The sequence below is a fragment of the Herpailurus yagouaroundi genome, unplaced genomic scaffold, assembly GCF_014898765.1.
Source record: "Herpailurus yagouaroundi ecotype Mexico unplaced genomic scaffold, PumYag 140, whole genome shotgun sequence".
NCBI classification, from domain to species: Eukaryota; Metazoa; Chordata; class Mammalia; order Carnivora; family Felidae; genus Herpailurus; species Herpailurus yagouaroundi.
This window is the reverse complement of record NW_024412395.1, coordinates 86,666,376-86,686,989: the sequence shown is the minus strand read 5'-3', so window position 1 is coordinate 86,686,989 and position 20,614 is coordinate 86,666,376. Positions and strand designations below refer to the sequence as shown.

Sequence of the window (20,614 nt, the reverse complement as noted above, 5' to 3'; positions counted from 1 at the left end):
GCCTACAACTCCCATCCCCACCCATCAGTAACAAGGAGCCCCATCTTAGGTGCCAACAGCCTACAACTCCCATCCCCACCCATCAGTAACAAGGAGCCCCATCTTAGGTGCCAACAGCAGCTGGCTGGGGAACCTTAACTTCTATTGACACCCTTATTTCCCCAACTATATTAATACCAGATAAAGTATACTTCAGAGAAAACAAACTTACCAGAGACCAAGACGGACACTGTATGAAGACAAAAGCGTCATTCCACCAAGAAAACACAGCTATCGTAAAAGTGCATGCATCAAAAAAAAAAAAAAAAAGTGAAGCAAAAATTGATAGAATTGAAAGAGGAAATAGACAAATCCACAATCACAGTTTAAAATTTCAATACTCCTTTCTCCATTGATAGAACAACTATACAGAAAAGCAACAAAGAGATAAAAGAACTCAACAAGACCACCAACCAAGAGATCTAATAGACATTTATAGAACACTTCACTCAACAAGGCAGAATACACATTCTTTCCAAGTGCTCACAGAATATGTATCAAGGCAGACCACATCCCTGGCCATAAAACAGATCTCAACAAGTTTAGAAGAACTGAAATCATACAGAGTATGTTCTCAGACCACAATGGGATCAAACTAGAAATCAAAAACAGAGAATAACAGGAAAATCTCCAAACACTTGGAAACTAAACAACACACTTCTAAATAATCCATGGGTCAAAAAGGAAGGCTCAAGGGAAATCAAAACAATACACTGAACTAAATGAAAATGAAAACACAAAATATCCAAATGCATAAGGCATAGCTAAAGCAACGCTGAGAGAAATTTACAGCACTAAATACCTACATTGCAAAAGAAGAAAAGTCTCATAACACAATGTTCCACCCCAAGAATCTGGAAAAAGGAGAGCAAACTAACAATAAAACAAGTAGAAAAAAAGATAATACAGATAAAAACAGAAATCAGTAAAATTAAAACAAACAAAAAAAACACAGTAGAGAATGTCAATGAAACAAAGAGCTATGTCTTTGAAAAGATGATAAAATTGACAAACTTCTAGCAAGCGGACAAAGAAAAAAAGAGAGAGGACACAAATTATAGAAATGGAGAAAAGATTAGTGGTTGCCCCAGGGCTGAGGAGAAGGAGATGTGAGGGAGGCTATAGAATGGCAACAAAGGCAATTCTTTTGGAGATGGAATATATCTGTATCTTGACTGGATCAATGTCAATATGCTGGTTGTGATATTGTACTATAGTTTTGTAAGATGTTACCACTGGGAGAAATTGAGTAGAGGGTACAGGGTTCTCTCTGTATTATTTCTTATAAATGCATATGAATCTACAATTATCTCAATAAGTTAATATTTTAAAAAAGAATCCACCTAACTTGAAAAAACACAATATAATATTTTAAAATATTACCTCATTCTAGTAAATGAAGATTTGCCACAAGGTGGTTGCAAAAAACAAAGGTAAGTAAGACCTGTTAAAATATGATGATTTTATAATTTTGCAAAAATATCTCCATTATAAAATGAAGTTTCCTTAATGTATATAATGCCTTCTTAGGAAGTTATTGTAATATTTATATACCAAATCTGACTCTAAGTCAGAAAGGATTGAAAGAATGTTTAAAGAGAATGAATTTCTTTAGACATTCTACTTTCCATACTCCAAAAGGAAGGTGAGCTTGTCTATAATAAAAAAATTTGTTTGGAATTCAGGACTTTTCATATAGTCTAGTTTCCTGGGCCAAATAATAAATCAGTTTTATTAACTTTCTACTCCGTGTTTTCACACAGGCCTCAAAAGAGTTCATATAGACCTATTAATATTTTATTTTACTTTCTTAAATACTGATTTCACTCTCAGGAGTGTGCGTCCCTGAGAGCAGGCAAAGTTTTTATTTTGTGAAGTGAGATGGAGAATGAAACATGTTTTTAATTATTTAGAATTTATTGTCTGTAATATTGGGTTCTAACAAAGAAAACGAAAATGATAGCTTTGAACCATCCACCTTTAATTAAAACACCAACTATGAAAGTGTTTCCCCATTTGTCCTTTTTTAATTCAAAGTAAAACAAGTTATATGGATAAAATACACAGAATAAACACACACACACACACACACACACACACACACACCCCACAACATAAGCGTCCAGACTTCTCAAGATTTTTGTTTGTTTATTTATTTCAAGAGAGAGAGAATGAGAGTGAGCATAAGTGGGGGAGGGTCAGAGACAGAGAGGGAGAGAGAGAGAATCCCAAGCAGTCTCCACACCATCAGCACAGAGCCCAACACCGGGCTGGATCTCACACCATGAGATCATGACCTGAGCCAAGATCAAGAGTCAGATGCTTTGTTGACTGAGCCACCCAGTCACCCTTCAAGATTTTTAATCCTTTCACAAACTGTCCTCTAACTCAGAGCTAATCCAAAGTCCAGTCCATTTTTCACATTAGGCAACCATAAAACTTCCCATGACTCTGTTCATTCAGGAAACAAACTGAAAGCAGTTTCAGAATATAATGTATCCAGGGACACCTGGGGGCTCAGTCAGTTGAGTGTGTGACTCTTGATCTTGGCTCAGGTCATGATCTCACAGTTCATAGGATGGAGCCCCACATCGGGCTTTGTGCTGACAGCAAGGAGCCTGCTTAGGATTCTCTCTCTCTCTCTCTCTCTCTCTCTCTCTCTCTCTGTCCCTCCCCTACTCTCTCATGCTCTCTCTCTCAAACTAAATAAATATTAAAAAAGAATATAATGTATCTATCTGTGATGTGGCTCAAAATCAGTTAAGAAGGCAACACCAGAAATGTGATCACACAGAACTGTCATTTTTCACACCTGTCATTCACCCTTTCTCTTTCATTTTAACCACATGAATTTATTAGGTATTTGTAGAGTCCAATTACTACTTAGAAAAAGCAATGTTAGTTTCTTAAGTAATTTCATGATGATAGAGGTAAAGAACAGATCAGCCATTGCTAGGTATTGGGGGAGGGAGGGACAAGGGAAGAGAAGGAAGAGGTTGTGGCCATAGAAGGAGAGCAGGAGGGATTCCTGTGTTGAAACTGTTCTGTATTTTAACTGTGGTGGTAAGTCTCGTGTATCTGCTTACGTGTGATAAAACTACATAAAACTGCCCCCCACACGCACATGCCCAATGAATATATACAAAACCAGTGACATCTGAATTAAAGAGGCAGATTCCATCAATATCAATTTCCTGCTTAGGTTATTGTACTATAGTTATGAAAGATGTCACCACTGGGAGAAATTGGGTGACAGGTATACAGTATCCCTGTATTATTTCTTACACTGCATGTGAATCTACAATTTTCTCAAAATAGCTTTTTAATTCATATAATAGTTTTTAGTGAATTGTATTTAGTTTATTAATGATTATAACCATGACAGATCAACTAAATGTTAAATGAAACATAATAGAATCTATTAATTTGAGGAAATTAAGTTCAAATATAATAAGACTACTTGGCAAAGAATGTGAATGCAAAAGAAACCATGCATTAGGTAGCTCCCCATAATTTACAGACTCTATAAATATGAAAGGTTCCCTATTATTCTCAATGAAACCCAATTAGAACTGAGAATTTTTAAATTCCCACCCATTACCAGATCTCCTAAGCAAGAAACTAATTGTCAACTATTACTCATCAACTAATTTAAAATAACTCCCTTGACAATCAAATGAAGTAACTATGTGTATCTTCCTCAAAAGTAATTTACTTATTTTACACAAAGTTGCCATCAAAATATAAATTCAGAGGTAGCCAAGTTAAAAACTATGCACATAAGATCAGGCAGGTTTATGCAACATTCAATCCTCAAGGCAAAGGCTCCCTTTTCAAATCTCAGCAAAGTTGGCTCAAGATTTTTAGTTATTTAAAAACCTAATTAGTTAGTTACATCTGAAATGGCTTTCAAAATCTTTCCACACTAAGAATTTGAGAAGTTTTCTATGAACATAGAAAAGCTGAACATTTCCTTTGAATGAGGTCTCTGCAATTAGGGGGAAACACATGATTTCAAATACAGGCATACCTCACTTTATTGCGCTTCTCAGATACTTTTTTTTTTTTTTACAAATTAAACGTTTGGGGTGACCCTGCATCAAGTGAGTCTTTCAGCACCATTTTTCCAACAGCATTTGCTCACTTCATGTCTCTGTGTCATTCTGGTAATACTTGCAATATTTCAAACTCTTTCATTTATTATTATATTAGTTATGGTTATCTGTGATCAGTGATTATGACTCACTGAAAGCTCAGATTATGGTTAGCATTTTTTTATTAATAAATTATTCGTAATTAAGATATGTACATTGTTTTTTTCAGACATAATGCTATTATATACTTCATATACTACAGTATAGTGTAAATATAACTTTTATATTCACTGGGAAACCCAATAATTCTTTTGATTCACTTTATTGCAATATTCACTTTATTGCAATGGTCTGCAACCAAACCCATAATATCTCCAAGGTAAGTCTGTCAATCTTAAGTGTTTCACCATAAAAAATAAAAATAAAAAAAAGAATGAACGAAAAAGTGAGTGATGGATGTGCTAATGACCTTGATAATGATAATCATGTCACAATGTAGACATACATGAAATCATCATGTTGTACACCTTTGAAAGAATCACATTGTACAACCTAAAAAAAACAGTACAATACAAAATAAATAAGCTACTTTCACCCAAAAAAACAGTGTTGCCCTATTTGGGGACATAACAAATCATCAAGAAGATGACTGTTTCCTTCAAGCAGTTGGCAACAAGAATTTGAGATACAGAAAATCAGGCTGCAGGCCAAATTGCATTGGCCAACATTCCATCCATTTGCATCTATGGTGTCACCACCCGAGGCAACACATCTGTCATGCAGCATAGCTGTGGATTCCTGGGAAGGAGTAGTGACTGGGAAAAATACATGGTTGATATCCAATGAGAATGAGAAGGCTAATTTCCAGCAAAAGCAATGAGGTAAAAATCACCATCAATAATAAGGCCCACAAACTATAAGGTAAGTTTCACATAGTAGAAACTCTGTGCACTCATTAGCTATAACAATTATGCATGTACATTAAGAGAATAAAGGAAAATTACTATGAGAGCTTGTAAATGAAACCATCTATGACCCCTCAAAAAACAGGGGGGATGAATGTTGGAACTAAACTCTGGTTTCCTTGATTTCTGATACAAGGATGTAACCACCAATCACATAATAGCTGGCTTTATGGATGAAAGAGAGGAGGCAAGGTGTGACTGTTCTTAGTTGAATGAGTAATAGTGGGGAGGAGGAGGAGGAGGAAGAGATAACAAGTAATGAGGAATTTACTCAGCAGATACAGGAATAATAAAGGGTTTCTAAATCAGGAAGAAGTGTGAATCCACATGGTCTTATTGGAGGTAAAGTAAAATTTAACCCAGTGGGGTGGGGGTGGGGGGATAGGGGAGTGGGAGAGAGCTATATTTGACAAGACAGTGTGAGATCAGTGTAGTTTGGGACAAAAACATTTGGACAGATAAATGGAGAGACAGGTGGAAGGGCCAAGAAGGCAGAGCAGCAAGGAAGTTCTTGGCTTCTCTCATCCCTGAAATGCAGTTAGATCATCACCAAACCATTTTGCACACCTAGGAAATTGATCTGAGAATTAACACAACAATCTGCATAACTTGAGCCACAGAACTTGGCAAGTATGCTGTGAGGAGAGGTGAACTGGGGGAGAGAGAAGCCACGGAGGGTAGAGAGCTGTTTCGTGTGGGTTTTTTTTAACGTTTTGTTTTTTATATTAGAGAGAGAGAGTAGGGGAGGGGCAGAGAGACAGAGACAGAATCTAAAGCAGGCTCCAGGCTCCAACCTGTCAGCACAGAGCCCGACGCAGGGCTTGAACCCATGAACCATGAGATCATGACCCAAGCCGAAGTTGGAGGCTTAACCGACTGAGCCACCCAGGTGCCCCAAGTAGGGAGCTGGTTTTGCAGAGACAGAACAGAGAAAGGGGAGAAGAGTGCAGGAAAAGCTCTCCCTCCAAAAGAGTGGAAAGAGAAAGAGTGGAAACACTTACCAGGGACTGAACAAGAAATCTGTTCCCCAAAACCACTGACAGGGAGAAAGAAGAGGGTTTCAATACCATTAGGACTCTATAAACAGGGGTGCACAGAGTCAGAAATTTCAGAGCTCAGAGTTCCTATGCCAGAGACTAGGAAGCTGGGTGAATCCATTTTCACTTCTCCTGTGTGTGCACATAGATGCATACGCACACCTCACTGATCCACTCCAGTAAGCTAAGAAGGGCCACCTAGTGGAGAACAGAGCCATTACACCAAGCCCCGCCCAACTGCACCCTCACAGCAAATGCCCTAGAGGACCATCACAAGTCTCTCTGCCTGCTGAGTATATGGACTATAAAGTGATTCATAGCTTGAATTTTAGGGGAAACTAGATGTAACTTCATTCAGGTTTCATTCTGTTTGCTGGTCTATTTTTTTTTCTTTGTTCTCCTCTCTTTTCTTTTTCTTGGACACAGAAAGAAAAAATTTATTCTTTTCATTTTTTTTAATAATTTTTTAAATTCTACTTACTATGTTTTTGTTTTTTGTAATTTTTTTAATTCTATGTCACTTTCTTCATTTCATTTTATTCCATTTTATTGTATATACTTTTTTAATTTTTAAACTTTTTCTTACTTTTTTCCTTTTCTTTCCCTGTTTTCTCTATTCTATCAAGTTTCTTTTAACAAGCAGACCAAAACACACCTGGGATTTAGCTTCCTTTATTTGATTTTTTGTGTTGTTTTTAATTTTTTAATTTTCATTTTTTATTTTATTAATTCTTTTTCATCTCCAAAATGATAAAACAAAGGAATTCACCCCAAAAAAAGAACAGGAAGAAATGACAGCCAGGGCTTAATCAATACAGATATAAGCAAGATGTATTCTAGAATTTAGAACCATGATAATAAGAATACTAGATGGGGTAGAAAAAAAGCATAGAATCCCTTTCTGCAGAGATAAAAGAGGTAAAATCTAATCATGACTAAATTAAAAATGCTATAACCGAGATAACAATCTCAAATAGATGTCACAGTGGCAAGGATGGATGAAACAGAGCAGTGAATTAGTGATATAGAAGACAAAACTATGGCGAATAATGAAGCAGAAAAAAAAAGAGGGAAACTAAGGCAAAAGAGCATGATTTAAGAATTAGAGAACTCAGTGACTTATTAAAAAGGAATAACACCTAAGTCATAGGAGTCCCAGAAAATGAAGAGAGAGAAAAGGGGGGTAGAAGGTTTTTGTGAGCAAATCACAGCAGAAAACTTTCCTAATCTGGAGAAAGACACAGACATCAAAATCCACGAAGCACAGAGAACTCCCAGTAGATTCAATAAAAACTGGCCATCAATAAGGCATATCATAGTCAAATTCACAAAATACACAGACAAGGAAAGAATTATAAAAGCAGCAAGGGGAAAAACATCCTTAACCTACAAGAGAAGACAGATCAGTTTCACAGCAGACCTATCCACAGAAACTTGGCAGGCCAGAAAGGAGTGGCAGGATATATTCAATGTGATGAATCAAAAAGATACGCAGCCAACAATTCTTTATCAAGCAAGGCTGTTATTCAAAATACAAGGAGGGATAAAGAGTTTCTCAGACAAACAAAAACTAGCAAGGGGAAAACTTGACAGTGACAAGCAGAAGAATGAACCTGGACCGCTTTCTTACACCATACACAAAAATAAACTCAAAATGCATGAAAGACCTAAAAATAAGACAGGAAGCCATCAAAATCCTAGAGAAGAAAGCAGACAAAAACCTCTTTGACCTTGGCCACAGCAACTTCTTACTCAACATGTCTCTGGAGGCAAGGGAAACAAAAGCAAAAATGAAGTATTGGGACCTCATCAAGATAAAAACCTTCTGCAAAGTGAAGAAAATAATCAACAAAATAAAATGCAACTGATGGAATGGGAGAAGATATTTGCAAATGACATATCAGATAAAGGGTTAGTATCCAAAATCTATAAAGAACTTACAAACTCAACGCCCAAAAAACAAATAATGCAGTAAAGACATGGACGAAAGACATGAATAGACATGTCCATTCCAAAGAAGACAACCAGATGACTAACAGACACATGAAAAAATGCTCAACATCACTCATCACCAGGGAAATATAAATCAAAACCACAATAAGATACCACCTCACACCTGTTAGAATGGCTGCAATTAACAACTCAGGAAATGACAGATGTTGGTGAGGATGTGGAGAAAGAGGAACCCTTTTGCACTGCTGGTGGGAATGCAAACTGGTGCAGCCACTCTGAAAAACAGTATGGAGATTCCTCAAAAAATTAAAAATAGAACTGCCCTACAACCCAGCAATTGCACTAATAGGTATTTATCTAAAGGATACAAAAGTACAGATTCAAAGGGGCACATGCACCCCACTGTTTATAGCAACACTATCAACAATAGCCAAAGTATGGAAAGAGCCCAAATGTCCATTGATGGATGAATGGATGGATAAATAAGATATGGTATACACACACACACACACACACACATATACATATATGTATATACATACATATGTACATATATACACATATACATGTATGTATATGTGTGTGTGTATATATATATATACACACACACACAATGGAATATTACTCAGCAATCAAAAAAGAATTAAATCTTGCCATTTGCAACAACGTGGATGGAAATAAAATGTATTATGCTAAGCAAAATTAGTCAGAGAGACAAATATCATCTGACTTCACTCATGTGGAACATGTTGTATTAGTTCCAGGTATATAGCATAATGATTTGTCATTCCACAATATATACAAATATCAAATCATACAGTTAACATCCATTACCATACATTTACAAAATTCTTTTTCTTGTGATAAGAAATTTTAAAATCTATCCTCTTAGCAACCTTCAAATAATCGAGACAGTATTATAACTATAGTCACCATGCTATACATTACATCCTCATGACTTACTTATTTAAAAGACTTTTTTTTTTCAAGTAGGATTCATGCCCAGCACAGAGACCAAGGCAAGGCTTGAACTCACAACCCTGAGATCAAGACCTGAGCCAAGATCAAGAACTGGACCCTCAACAGACTGAGCAACCCAGGAACCCATGACTTACTTATTTTAAAACTTATTTTAAAACTTTTAGGGGCGCCTGGGTGGCGCAGTCGGTTAAGCGTCCGACTTCAGCCAGGTCACGATCTCGCGGTCCGTGAGTTCGAGCCCCGCGTCGGGCTCTGGGCTGATGGCTCAGAGCCTGGAGCCTGTTTCCGATTCTGTGTCTCCCTCTCTCTCTGCCCCTCCCCCGTTCATGCTCTGTCTCTCTCTGTCCCAAAAATAAATAAACGTTAAAAAAAAATTTTTTTTTAAATAAAACTTTTAAAACTTATTTTAAAACTTGTTATTTTGACAACCTTCACCCATTTTGCCCTGTTTGGGGTTTTTTGTTTGTTTGTTGGGTAAGGTATTTTGGTGTGTGTGTGTGTGTGTGTTTTTTTTTTAACAGCACTATTAAAATACAAAGAACTGCATATATTTAATGGGTACACTTCAATGGGTTTAGACATATGCAAACATTTATGATACCATCACCCAAATCAAGGTAATAGACGTAGCCAACATCTTCCAAAGTGTCCTTGTGATTCTTGTTTGGTTTTTGTTTTTTGTGGTACAAAGAGTTAACATGAGATCTACCCTCTTAAACTTTGAAGTGCACAATACCATGTTGCTGACTATAAGCACTATATTGTCCTGCAGACCTCTAGAACTTGTTCACCTCACATAGCTGAAACTTAAATAGAAAGATGTTGTTCAATGGATAAGGTATTCTTTGTTTTCCTGTATCTGTATAATTAAAGCACAAATCTTATCTTGCTTTCAATGTAAAATTGTGCCAATATACATCTGACTAGATAACCTAGGGAAATTTCTTGGCACATATATCTGAAACCACAGGTAGAGCAGGCTTCAAAAGAATGACAGAATGTAAAGTTCACAAGGGTAGGGATTTTCAGGTTTGGATTTTTTTTTCCACTGTGCATCCTTCCTCTACCACTTGTCTTTGTTTGCCACAAAGTTGCTGAGGAATTAAATGGATGTTGGAAAGGTAATAATAATGCTCCTTGCCAGGGCGCCTGGGTGGCCCAGTCTGTTGAGCGTCCAACTGTGTCTCAGGTCATGATCTTGTGGTTTGTGAGTTCAAGCCCCACAATGGGCTTGCTGCTGTCAGCTCAGAGCCTGCTTCCAATCCTCTGCCCCCCTTTTTCTGTCCCTCCCCAACTTGCAGTCTCTCAAAAATAAACACTTTCAAAAAGTGTTTCTTGGGGCGCCTCGGTGGCTCAGTCAGTTAAGCGTCCAGCTTCAGGTCAGGTCATGATCTCACAGTCTGTGAGTTCAAGCCCCACATCAGGCTCTGCACTGACAGCTCAGAGCCTGGAGCCTGCTTCAGATTCTGTGTCTCCCTCTCTCTCTGCCCCACCCCCACTCACACTCTGTCTCTCAAAAATGAATAAATGTTTAAAAAATGTTTTAATAAAAATAATTAGTTAAATGCTTCTTGCCTTCCTCTTAAAGTTGTTGTGAGGATTAAAGAAAGTAATCCATATAAAGCATCTAGTTAAAGGCCTTTATATGGTGAACACTGCATAAATATTAACTAGTATTATGAAGCCTATACTTTTTTAAAAGATTTTATTTTTTAAGTAATCACTACACCCAATATGGAGCTCGAACTCACAACCCTGAGATCGAGTCACACGCTCCACCAACTGACCCAGCCAGGTGCCCCACCAAGTCTATACTTTTATCACTTTCTACATATATTTGACCAACATAAACTTAATGAAGCAAAAAAGAAAAAAAAAGTGCTGAACATGAGAACCTTTGGCAGAGATCGGCAGGCCTTTCCCATCTCTAGTTGAGGACCTTCTGTCTACACTGCACAAACAACTGAAGTAAAAGACAAAATACACGAGAGAAGGAGAATGGACAGATGTCACCGGATGGGAGACAGAAGGCACAGAACTCCTCTTTGCATTGTTGGCATTCGGTCTCCTCTAGAGTGGAAGCTCCTTGGAGAACGAGGCCATGTCTTAATCCCTTTGAGAGCCTGCACCATAAAGGTAATACCTAGTAGCCCACTGTAATTTTGCTAAATTGAAAACAAGAAGACCTAGGGAAAAAGGATTTTATTTGCAGGGTACCTCCTGTTCACAGAAAAGATGTCAGCCAGTTTTCTACTCATTCGACACCACTCATTGTGCTGGTTTTGCAGCGAGGATTGTTGAGTGTATTTATTCTACAAGTATCTACCAAGACCTTTCATGGAAAAAACACTACTTATAGACACTGTGGCAGAAGATAGAAATAAAAGAAACCCTAGCCATGGATCTGGCCCTCAGGTAGGTCAGGAGCTACAGTGTGGCTCTTGGGCACTTACTACACAATTAGCATGAGTGGTAAAAAAAAAAAAAAAAATGTGATAGACCCACAGACGAAATGCCATTACTTATATATGACCAATCTGGTGAGAAACAGAAGTATATTGCATTTTGTGGATTGATTTTTAAAAGGCATTTTTAAGACTGCGGGAAAGCCCCATGTGTCCACCTATGGTTTCTTCTAATTTTTAGATATCTCTAACTTCAATTAATCCACATGAAAACTGTGCTCAACTTTCACTTACATGACTACCCAAAAGATTCCGGATGTCATGTCTTACTGATTTTATTCATCTAGGAAATAAGATGCCAGAATATATGCTCAGAGGAGAAGTTCCACCTTGGGCTCATTATATGCATGAGTGCCTTTCTGAAGGTAGATTCTCTTGTAGTGTTGGCAGAAGGATATGCAAGCTTAGACATATCTCATGCCCACAAAATTGGTTTAAATGCATTGTTAAACATAATCTTTGCTCTCAGAAAGTGTATTTTTAAAAAATAACTGGATTTTTTTCTCATAGAAAACAGCACTAGCCTCATTATATAAGTAAGGAAAGTGACAAGTAATATAAACTATTCTTATTCAAGAAATTGCAACCAGTTTGCAATTTGATGTAAATGGTTTCATAAAGGAAAGACAGAAGTTTGCCTTAATGACACATAGAAGTCCATTCCAATCTAGTCACACGAATATTTGGCCAGAGTGTTAAGCAACACTTTTGTTTGTTTGCTAGGTGTTTAAATATATTATAGCTACGTATCTTGTTTTTTTTATTTTTTTTTATTTATTTATGTATTTTGAGAGAGTGAGAGAGAGAGCGAGCACCAGCAGGGGAGGAGCAGAGAGAGAAGGAGAGAGAGAGAGAGAGAGAGAGAGGAGAGAATCGCAAGTAGGTTCTGTACTGTCAGTACAGAGCCCAACGCAGGACTCAAACACATGAATTGTAAGATCATAACCTGAGCCAAAGTCAAGAGTCAAACACTTAACCAACTGAGCCACACAGGGGCACCCAATACGTATGTTATCATTAACAAGAGTATTTGACTTATTTGCTAATTCAAGTAGCAATATATAATACTTCTTCTACCTACGATCATGCAAACACTTACCAATATTCAATGAGTATCTACTAGGTACCATGTTCTGTAGAAAGTTATTAAGAATCAGTTCTTGCCCTCATGTAGTCCACTATCTGTGGCAGAACATCAAAACAGCTATTTTTAGACATTTTTTTAAAGAAATAGCATATCATTTATGATTTTAAAACAAAAATCATACATGATGTAATTCAGAACTTTCTACATGAGCCATACATTTAACAAACCAATAAAATTAGCACTGATGAACACGAGCAAATATTATACTTGATAAAACTTTAGAAGAAGTCCCAGTTGAAGTAATAATAATAAACAAGATAGAATGCCTATAATAATTACTACCATTCAATATTACATTGGGAGTTCTAACTAATGCAATAAGACAAAAGATAAAAAGAAGTAACAGATATAGTTATTGGAGAAAATTGTTACTGCTCCAGAATAAACTTGGTAGGTATGAATCAATAACTAAAAATAACAGTTTCTCTGGGGCGCCTGGGTGGCGCAGTCGGTTAAGCGTCCGACTTCAGCCGGGTCACGATCTCGCGGTCCGTGAGTTCGAGCCCCGCGTCCGGCTCTGGGCTGATGGCTCAGAGCCTGGAGCCTGTTTCCGATTCTGTGTCTCCCTCTCTCTCTGCCCCTCCCCCGTTCATGCTCGGTCTCTCTCTGTCCCAAAAATAAATAAACGTTGAAAAAAAAAAAATTTAAAAAAAAAAAAAATAAAAATAACAGTTTCTCTATACCAACAGTAGCTAATTAGAAAACATAATCAAAATGATGATGATGATGACGATGATGGCAGGGAGAATGAGCAAACTCTGTGACATGTACTACATTAAATGCTTCTCCTGAGGTTTTCATGATGTGTAACCCACACACCAACTCAATAAATTTGGCCTTAGGTCATCCCCATTTTTCAAATGGAGACACTGAGTTTTTGAGATGCTAAGTGATAGCTAGAGAGTAGGAAACATAGATTCCAAATTCAGTTCTTATATCAAAGTCCATCATCTTAACCATTTTATATACTTTTGTCCCCCTCCAAAAAGCTATGATTTACTTTCTTTGAGCATCTATAAAATTCCATCAGCCAATGGAATAACAGTCAGACTCAACACTGAGCCTGCTTGTTTATCACTTATTAGGACAAGAGAGCTCTGGAAACATTGAACTCTCTTAGAGACCAACAGCACTTTTCTCTCCATCTCCATGACTAGAAAGATGCAGGTTCTGTGACATCCTTTGTACCCAGGGCAGTTACTTCTGTCCCTTAGAAGAGAGTGTTTAAAACTGAAGTAAATGCTTAGAGACTTCAGTTCCAAGTGGGATCAAAGAGGATGAGTTTTCTTAAAATGAAAGAAATACAAATGATCTCATTCAAACATGTATGCTACCCAAAGGCACCATGCTAATTGTCACAAGGTGTTCCAAATTGTTTACTAGTCCCTTGTCCCCTGTGAGTTTACAATCCAGGGGTAATCTTACAAAAAAACCTATCTGCATACCCTCTTTTAAACAAGTTAGCCAGCCCTTTTAATTCCATTGTAGTCTCGTTGAGAATATCATTCACACATGTGGTTTCAGGGACCCCCTATGAAGTGCTGATGTTAATCCAGAACTTTTCTTAAGCTTTATAATACCCAACCATCTACTAAATAACTCAGGTACCTCACACACAGCTTATCTAAAAATTTCACTCATCATATCTGCCCCGACCCACTCTTCCTTCACCTGAATGTACCTTCTAACTACCTCTTGATTCCCTCTGCTTACTTGCATCTCCAATTCTACAAAGACACACCAGTGTTATCAGAATGAGTGCAACTGCCTTCTGATTAGCTGCTCTGTCTTCAGAATGGTTTCTTGAAAGGGGAAGACAGATATTAATCAAGTACTCACATTAATAAATACTCAGAAGATAATTTGTTAATAAATTAATAAACACTATGAATAAAATGTCCAATTGCTGTCAGAATGTAATTGGGTTCTGAAGGAGAAACTGTAAGGAATAGAAGGAACAGTGTTGGAGGCAGAAAATAACCTTGAAAAATTCACACACACACACACACACACACACACACACACACACACACGTAAAGCCTTTAGTGGCTCCCAGTCATGTTTAGAAATAATCTCAATCTGGGGTGCCTGGATGTCTCAGTAGGTTGCTCAGGTCATGATACCGTGGTTCGTAGGACTGAGCCCCATGTCTGGCTCCACTCTGACAGGGTGAAGCATGCTTAGAATTCTCTATCTCTGTACCTCCCTGACTTGTGTTCCTGCGCTCTCACTCTCAAAAATAAAAAATAAATAAAATAAATTTTAAAAATCTCAATCTAATAATTATCCAATAAAAAGCCCTTAGCCAATCTACTTATAGAAAAGATCTGGCATTTTCATTATTAGATGCCTTAAGGCTTTTGCATGTTTGCATATTTTTCTTTTTTTTCTTTTTTCAAAGAAAAAGTTTATTTTTTTGAGACAGAGAGAGAGACAGAGCATGCGCAGGTGAGTGGCAGAGAGAGAGAGAGAGACAGGGAGAGAGAGAATCCCAAGCAGGCTCTATGACGTGGGACTCAATCTCACACCGTAAGATCATGCCCTGAGCCAAAAATCAAGAGTCAGTTGCTTAACCAACTAAGCCACCCAGGCGCCCCGGTTTGCATACTTTTCAATTCAATATTCTCACATCCCATGAGATAAACACCATTATTGCCCATCACTTTAGAATGGAGGAAACGAAGACTCAAAAGGTACAATGGGCTGCCTAAAGTCACATTGCTGTTAAAAGATATAAAGAGTAACTCAGGAAGAAGGCAAAAACCCCAGAAGAAAGAAAGAACATGGATTCTAGTACATGACAAAACCAACTGAAGCTCAATACGGGAAAATAAATGGAATGTGTGAACGTCAGTGAAAGATAGTATTTTTATTCACAAAGAATTGAGGAAGTTCCAAAGACATGAAACCTCTCTGTGCATTGGCAGGAAAAGGCCATATCTAGCTCCCTTCCATCTTGGAGCTTCTGAGCTGCCAGGGCTGAAGATTCTACCCACAGTGCAGCCACAGAGAAGTCCACCGCCTTAGGGCTACAAGGCTTCCCCTATGACTAGAAGACAATGAAACCATCCTGGCTGTCAACAGGACAGAAGGAGAACCAACCAACCACTGGATCTTTAACTACAGTAGTGCTTATGGAAATAAGTACAACGCAGACATAATCCAGGCAAGTTTCAGCTTGATTTTGCTAAGAACAGTCCCTTAGCTTACCATCTTGGAGAAGCTGCCTATGTCCTCATTCTGTCCTCCTTCTTAAATCTACCAATGATGGCTTGTTGGTAGTTACATCTGTTATCACCACAATCTCCAACTGACACAGAGATTGACATACAGGCTGTAGGCTTACTCATTTTATTTATTTATCGATCTATCCCCTTTTACCTCTATACCCCACTCCTACTTCTCTACCTTCCCAAATGCAACCACTTGTGTGAATAGACATATACACATATACCTTTTATCTCGATGTTTATACAATATATATTGCTGCTTCGTGTGCTTGTATTTAAACGTATGTAAATGGAATTATGTCATAGATCTCATTGTTTATATGCCATATCTTATCCTCTTTGAAAGGATCTCATATATGCTATTTTGTGTACCTTGAATCTACTGCTTTTTAAGTTTCACAGTATCCCATTAAGAACACCCAGTTGACCCCAACACCACAGAATTATTGCAATAACCACTATGGACTTGTGTGAGAAATTCCTTGGGATATATACACAGGGGTGAATACTGTTGGGACAGAAAGTATGAATAGACATAATTTAGCTAAGCAGTGCCAAACTGATCTCCACAATGAGAGCATCAATCTGGGGGGAGTGAGAGGGAGAATTTCAGAGTAGAAGCTAGGGTCTAAATCATAACTACTCTACTTGTTACCTGTGTGACTTGAGAATATTACCTAACATATTTTAGCTCCATTTTCTCATGAAATGGATAATTACAGTGCCTATCTCATAAAGTTACCATGAGAATTAAATGAGATTATAATAGATTAAAATGTTTAGCACAGTATTTAGTACTTGGTAGGTAAATAAATATTATCACTGATTATCATCCCCTCCCCACAAGTAAGAGATTTGATTCCCCAGTAGACTCTGAATCTTTACACTAGAAGGTCAGTATAGCTTATCCTTCTTAGTGAACAAAATAAGAGTAGAGAGAATAAGTTTCATGCCCAAGGAGGTTTCATGTTATCAGAGGAGGAATTTGAACATGGTTTTTGGGTTCCGAGGCTACTGCTCCTTCCCCCACACCAGAATGTCCCTGAAATGATTACTGAAAAATAAAACCTGTCCATTGGTATCTGCTCAAACCTAGTACTCTATAGAACATATATACTTCCATCCACTATGTCATGATCTTCTAGGAATTTTCTCCAGTTGTGATGATGGATTTGCATTCACTTCCCTGCCCATACACTGTCAGAGCCACACTGATCTGCAGCCATGGAGCCTGGTGTAGGTGACTGAATCATGTGGAGTCAGCTGACTCTCAAGCCCAGCAAACCCAATGTTGTTCCTTGATAATTTTGTAAGGAAGGCAGACACTGAGATAGTCATTCAAGAAAGAATCAACCATTTGTCTGTAAGAAGCATGGTTGCCTGACAGCCTCCAGCTGCCGGACTTTCAAATGCCAGTCTCAGATCTGGGGCCAAGTATACAATTACACAAACAACCCTGAGCTAGTAAATAAGCAACAGTGGGAGTACTAGGAGCTGGCCACTTGATCACCACGTGGGACTCCTCCGATGGGCAACCTTTACCCCTGAGGTCTGTGTGAGGTTGGCCGAGACTCTGGCAGATTTGCATCCTGATGTGAAGCTCTCCCTGTCCGATCCTACTTTCTCACTCCCTTCTCTTTCAGAGGCATTATCCCCCCACCAAATAAATCTAATTGTAACACTAGTTCCATCTCAGAGCCTGTGTCCAGAAGGACCCACTGACACAGTAAACAGAATACTACACATATTTATACAGTGCTCCCCATTGCCACATGATCAGCTGCCTTTAGGAAAGGCATTACTGGGCACTGTAATAACACCTGGGGCGTGAATGCATGGGTTTTGAACTGTGCATTCAGGCCAAGGCAGCAATTTCACCAACCAAAAATCACAGAGATATTTAAAAACAATTGACAGATACTAGTCTATATTATCTATTTTGGGATGTGATCCAATGTTTACTGAATGTTAAACATTTGTTCTACACAAGCTTTTCTGCTTTGATGCATTCCCTTCAATATATTCTCTAAATTCAATATACATATTAGCTGAAGACGAAGCTAATGAAGACGAAGAAACTGAATATCAGAGAAGGTGTCAGTGTGTTGACCTAAATCACTTTCTTTTCACTTCCAGATTTCGCTTAACCTTCAGATTTTGCTTAAGGGGCCAAAAATGTAACATATTATCACAAACTGTCATTTCATACAATTCTTAATTTATAAATATAAACTGAAGTCAGTTTAAAGCAATGTGTCTTAACCAGAGCTAACTTTGCCTCCCAAGGGACATGTGGCAACATCTAGAGACATTTTTGGTTGTCAAAACTGGGCAGGTGTCAGGGGATGCTACGGGCATCTAGTGGGAAGGACAGGGGCGCTGCTAAATACCCTACATGATCAAGACACTCCCCACAAAAAGGAATTATATGGCTCAAGATGTAAATAGTTTAAAATTACAGAAAAAGCATCCAAATGTCCTTATTGTTTTATTGAAAGCTAAAAGTAAAGGAAAAATTCTTCCCACAATCCCATAGTGATTAGGGGTGGGGTGGGGGGTTGTGCTAATCGATATCTCCCCATTCCCTTAGAAAAAGCAATCTAGAACACTGAATAAAACAAATGGTTAATTTTTCCTTTATACAAGGAAGCAATGTTTTTAAGCACATTATTCGTATTTTATGAGACAGAAACACAGGAAATATATTAGAGATCACCAGAGTTCCATAACTGTCACCAAATTCTTAGCATGTCTTTTTTTCCCATTTGCTCATATTCCTTCTGTTGTGTTAGTGAAAATTTTCAGGTTTGAGCATACCCTACAATTGCTAATAGTATTAGTCAAGATAAAACACACATATTGTTTGACTGATTTTTTAACATAAGTAGTTTGCATTAGACATCCTGGTCATGCTAGGAAAAGCCCAGTATTTAGCAGAACACTATTCCCTTTACCTTAGCGCTGTTAGGATAATTGACATATAAACTGGTCATCTGAAAGCCAAAAACATAGTAGTAAGTTTGGACAGTATCAGTACATAAATCAATGCCTTGATTTTCTCATGGTTAAAGAACGTAAAACAAAAAAAACTAACAAAAAAAAAAAACAAAACACAACACAGAAACACTTGGGGCTCCATTTGATGGTCAAGGTGCGCCCCCTGCTGAAAAGAAGAGAGAAATAATGTTGATACAGCTTAAATTCACCGGGCTCTTCTGCATTACACCCACAACTACACGCATCTCCTTACAGTTCATCTGAAAAGCTGAGTGTAAACCCTACATTTTATTTGACTCAAAAAAATGTGACGTTGAATTGTAACTTGCACATTATAGAGGTTCCATTCAAAAAATTCACCCAGAAAATCTCTAAACAGTACTAGCGGTACAAAATGACAACTATCACTGATTCTTAACATTAGCAAACTGAGCCTTATTTAACATTGTATTTCTCTTCTATCTAACATCTTCGCATTAATGATACGTGATTCTCTATCAGGAAAAGCCGGTTATCCCGGCTTTCAGTAGTAGTTACTATCAATCCTAGAAGTTTAAGTTCTCAAAAGTGACAGTAAATTGCCAGCAGACAAAAATAATTTGGATTAATTAAATGAGAACCAAGGAGTGTAAGGGGAAGAAAAGTTCATTCACCTCCCAGCGTCGCTTCCTGATCCAGAACCCGTGAATATCCCTTCACCTTGCATATGCCAAGACGGTGGTCTGAATAGTACCCACCCCAGGACCCTCACCTAAAGTAATTCTTTGCAGCTCCACTAAATGCCTGTCAAACCCTGCTGGGTGCACGTGTGTGTGTGTGTGTGTCCGGATGTGTCAGCGTGAGCCCAACGCGCCTCGGTCTCCGTCTCCCTAACGCCACGTCCCGAGGCTCCGGGAAGCAGATGCCGCGGGGCACGGACTCTTACCTGGGCTCCGACGAGAAGGCAACCTCCGAGCAGCAGCCACCCCCAGACGTGGGGCGACGCTCCCGGCCCGGCCATGCCCGGACCAGCCCGAGCGAGAAGACGGATGCTCACCCCGGAGCCCGGAGAGGCTCCCCACTCGCAACTTGGCCAACGCGGGGCAAACTTCTGGCCGGGAGCGCAGCGCAGCTGGGGCGGCGGGAGCGCGTCTCGGATGCCCGTCCTGCGCGCCGCCGCCCGCGCCTCGGTCGGGTCTGCCGGGGAGAGCGGCTCGGCTCCCGGCCTTGACTCACCGCCCCGCGAGGCCCGCGTGGGAGAGGGGGGCGCTCTCGGACCACCACCACCCCCCCGCCCCCGATCCCGGCGCGCCCCGCGTGGAGGCAGGAGGGGAGGGGGGACGCTCGCGCTCCTCCTCAAAGTCACTGCGTCCCGCAGCCCAGAGGACCCGAGGGCCTCGGACCCTGGGCGCTGCTGCCGCCACCCGCAGCTCCCGCCGTCTCTACTTCTGTCCACTCTACCGGCTTCCAACCCGCTGTCTCTTGGGGCGCCCTGAGTCCTCGGGGAGTGGTCTCAAAGTTCCCTGTTATCCAGAAGAGCCACCAGCCAAGGCAGGCCCTGGGTAGTGTGGTGTGCGACACCTGTGTGCTAAGCACTGTCCACAACCCTCTCAAGTTCTCTGCTTGCCTTTCTCCTAACCACTGTTTATAATAATTGTGGGGGGCGGGAGGGGGAGGGAAGGAGAGGGAGGGAGGGAGAGAGGGAGGGAGAGAAGGAGGGGGGGGGG

At 39.3% G+C, this 20,614-nt stretch overlaps 1 protein-coding gene across 2 annotated transcripts in view; it reads right to left on the bottom strand.

The window, feature by feature from the left end:
- The window catches only part of PTH2R (parathyroid hormone 2 receptor), an 86,604-nt gene extending 66,147 nt beyond the window's left edge, over positions 1 to 20,457 (bottom strand). For both annotated transcript variants that reach the window (XM_040476056.1, XM_040476057.1), the window contains exon 1: positions 19,834 to 20,457. In XM_040476056.1, coding sequence (XP_040331990.1) covers positions 19,834 to 19,908 — 75 coding nt within the window. In that variant the 5' untranslated portion in view covers positions 19,909 to 20,457. The remainder of the gene's footprint in view (positions 1 to 19,833) is intronic.
- Positions 20,458 to 20,614: the final 157 nt, after the last annotated feature.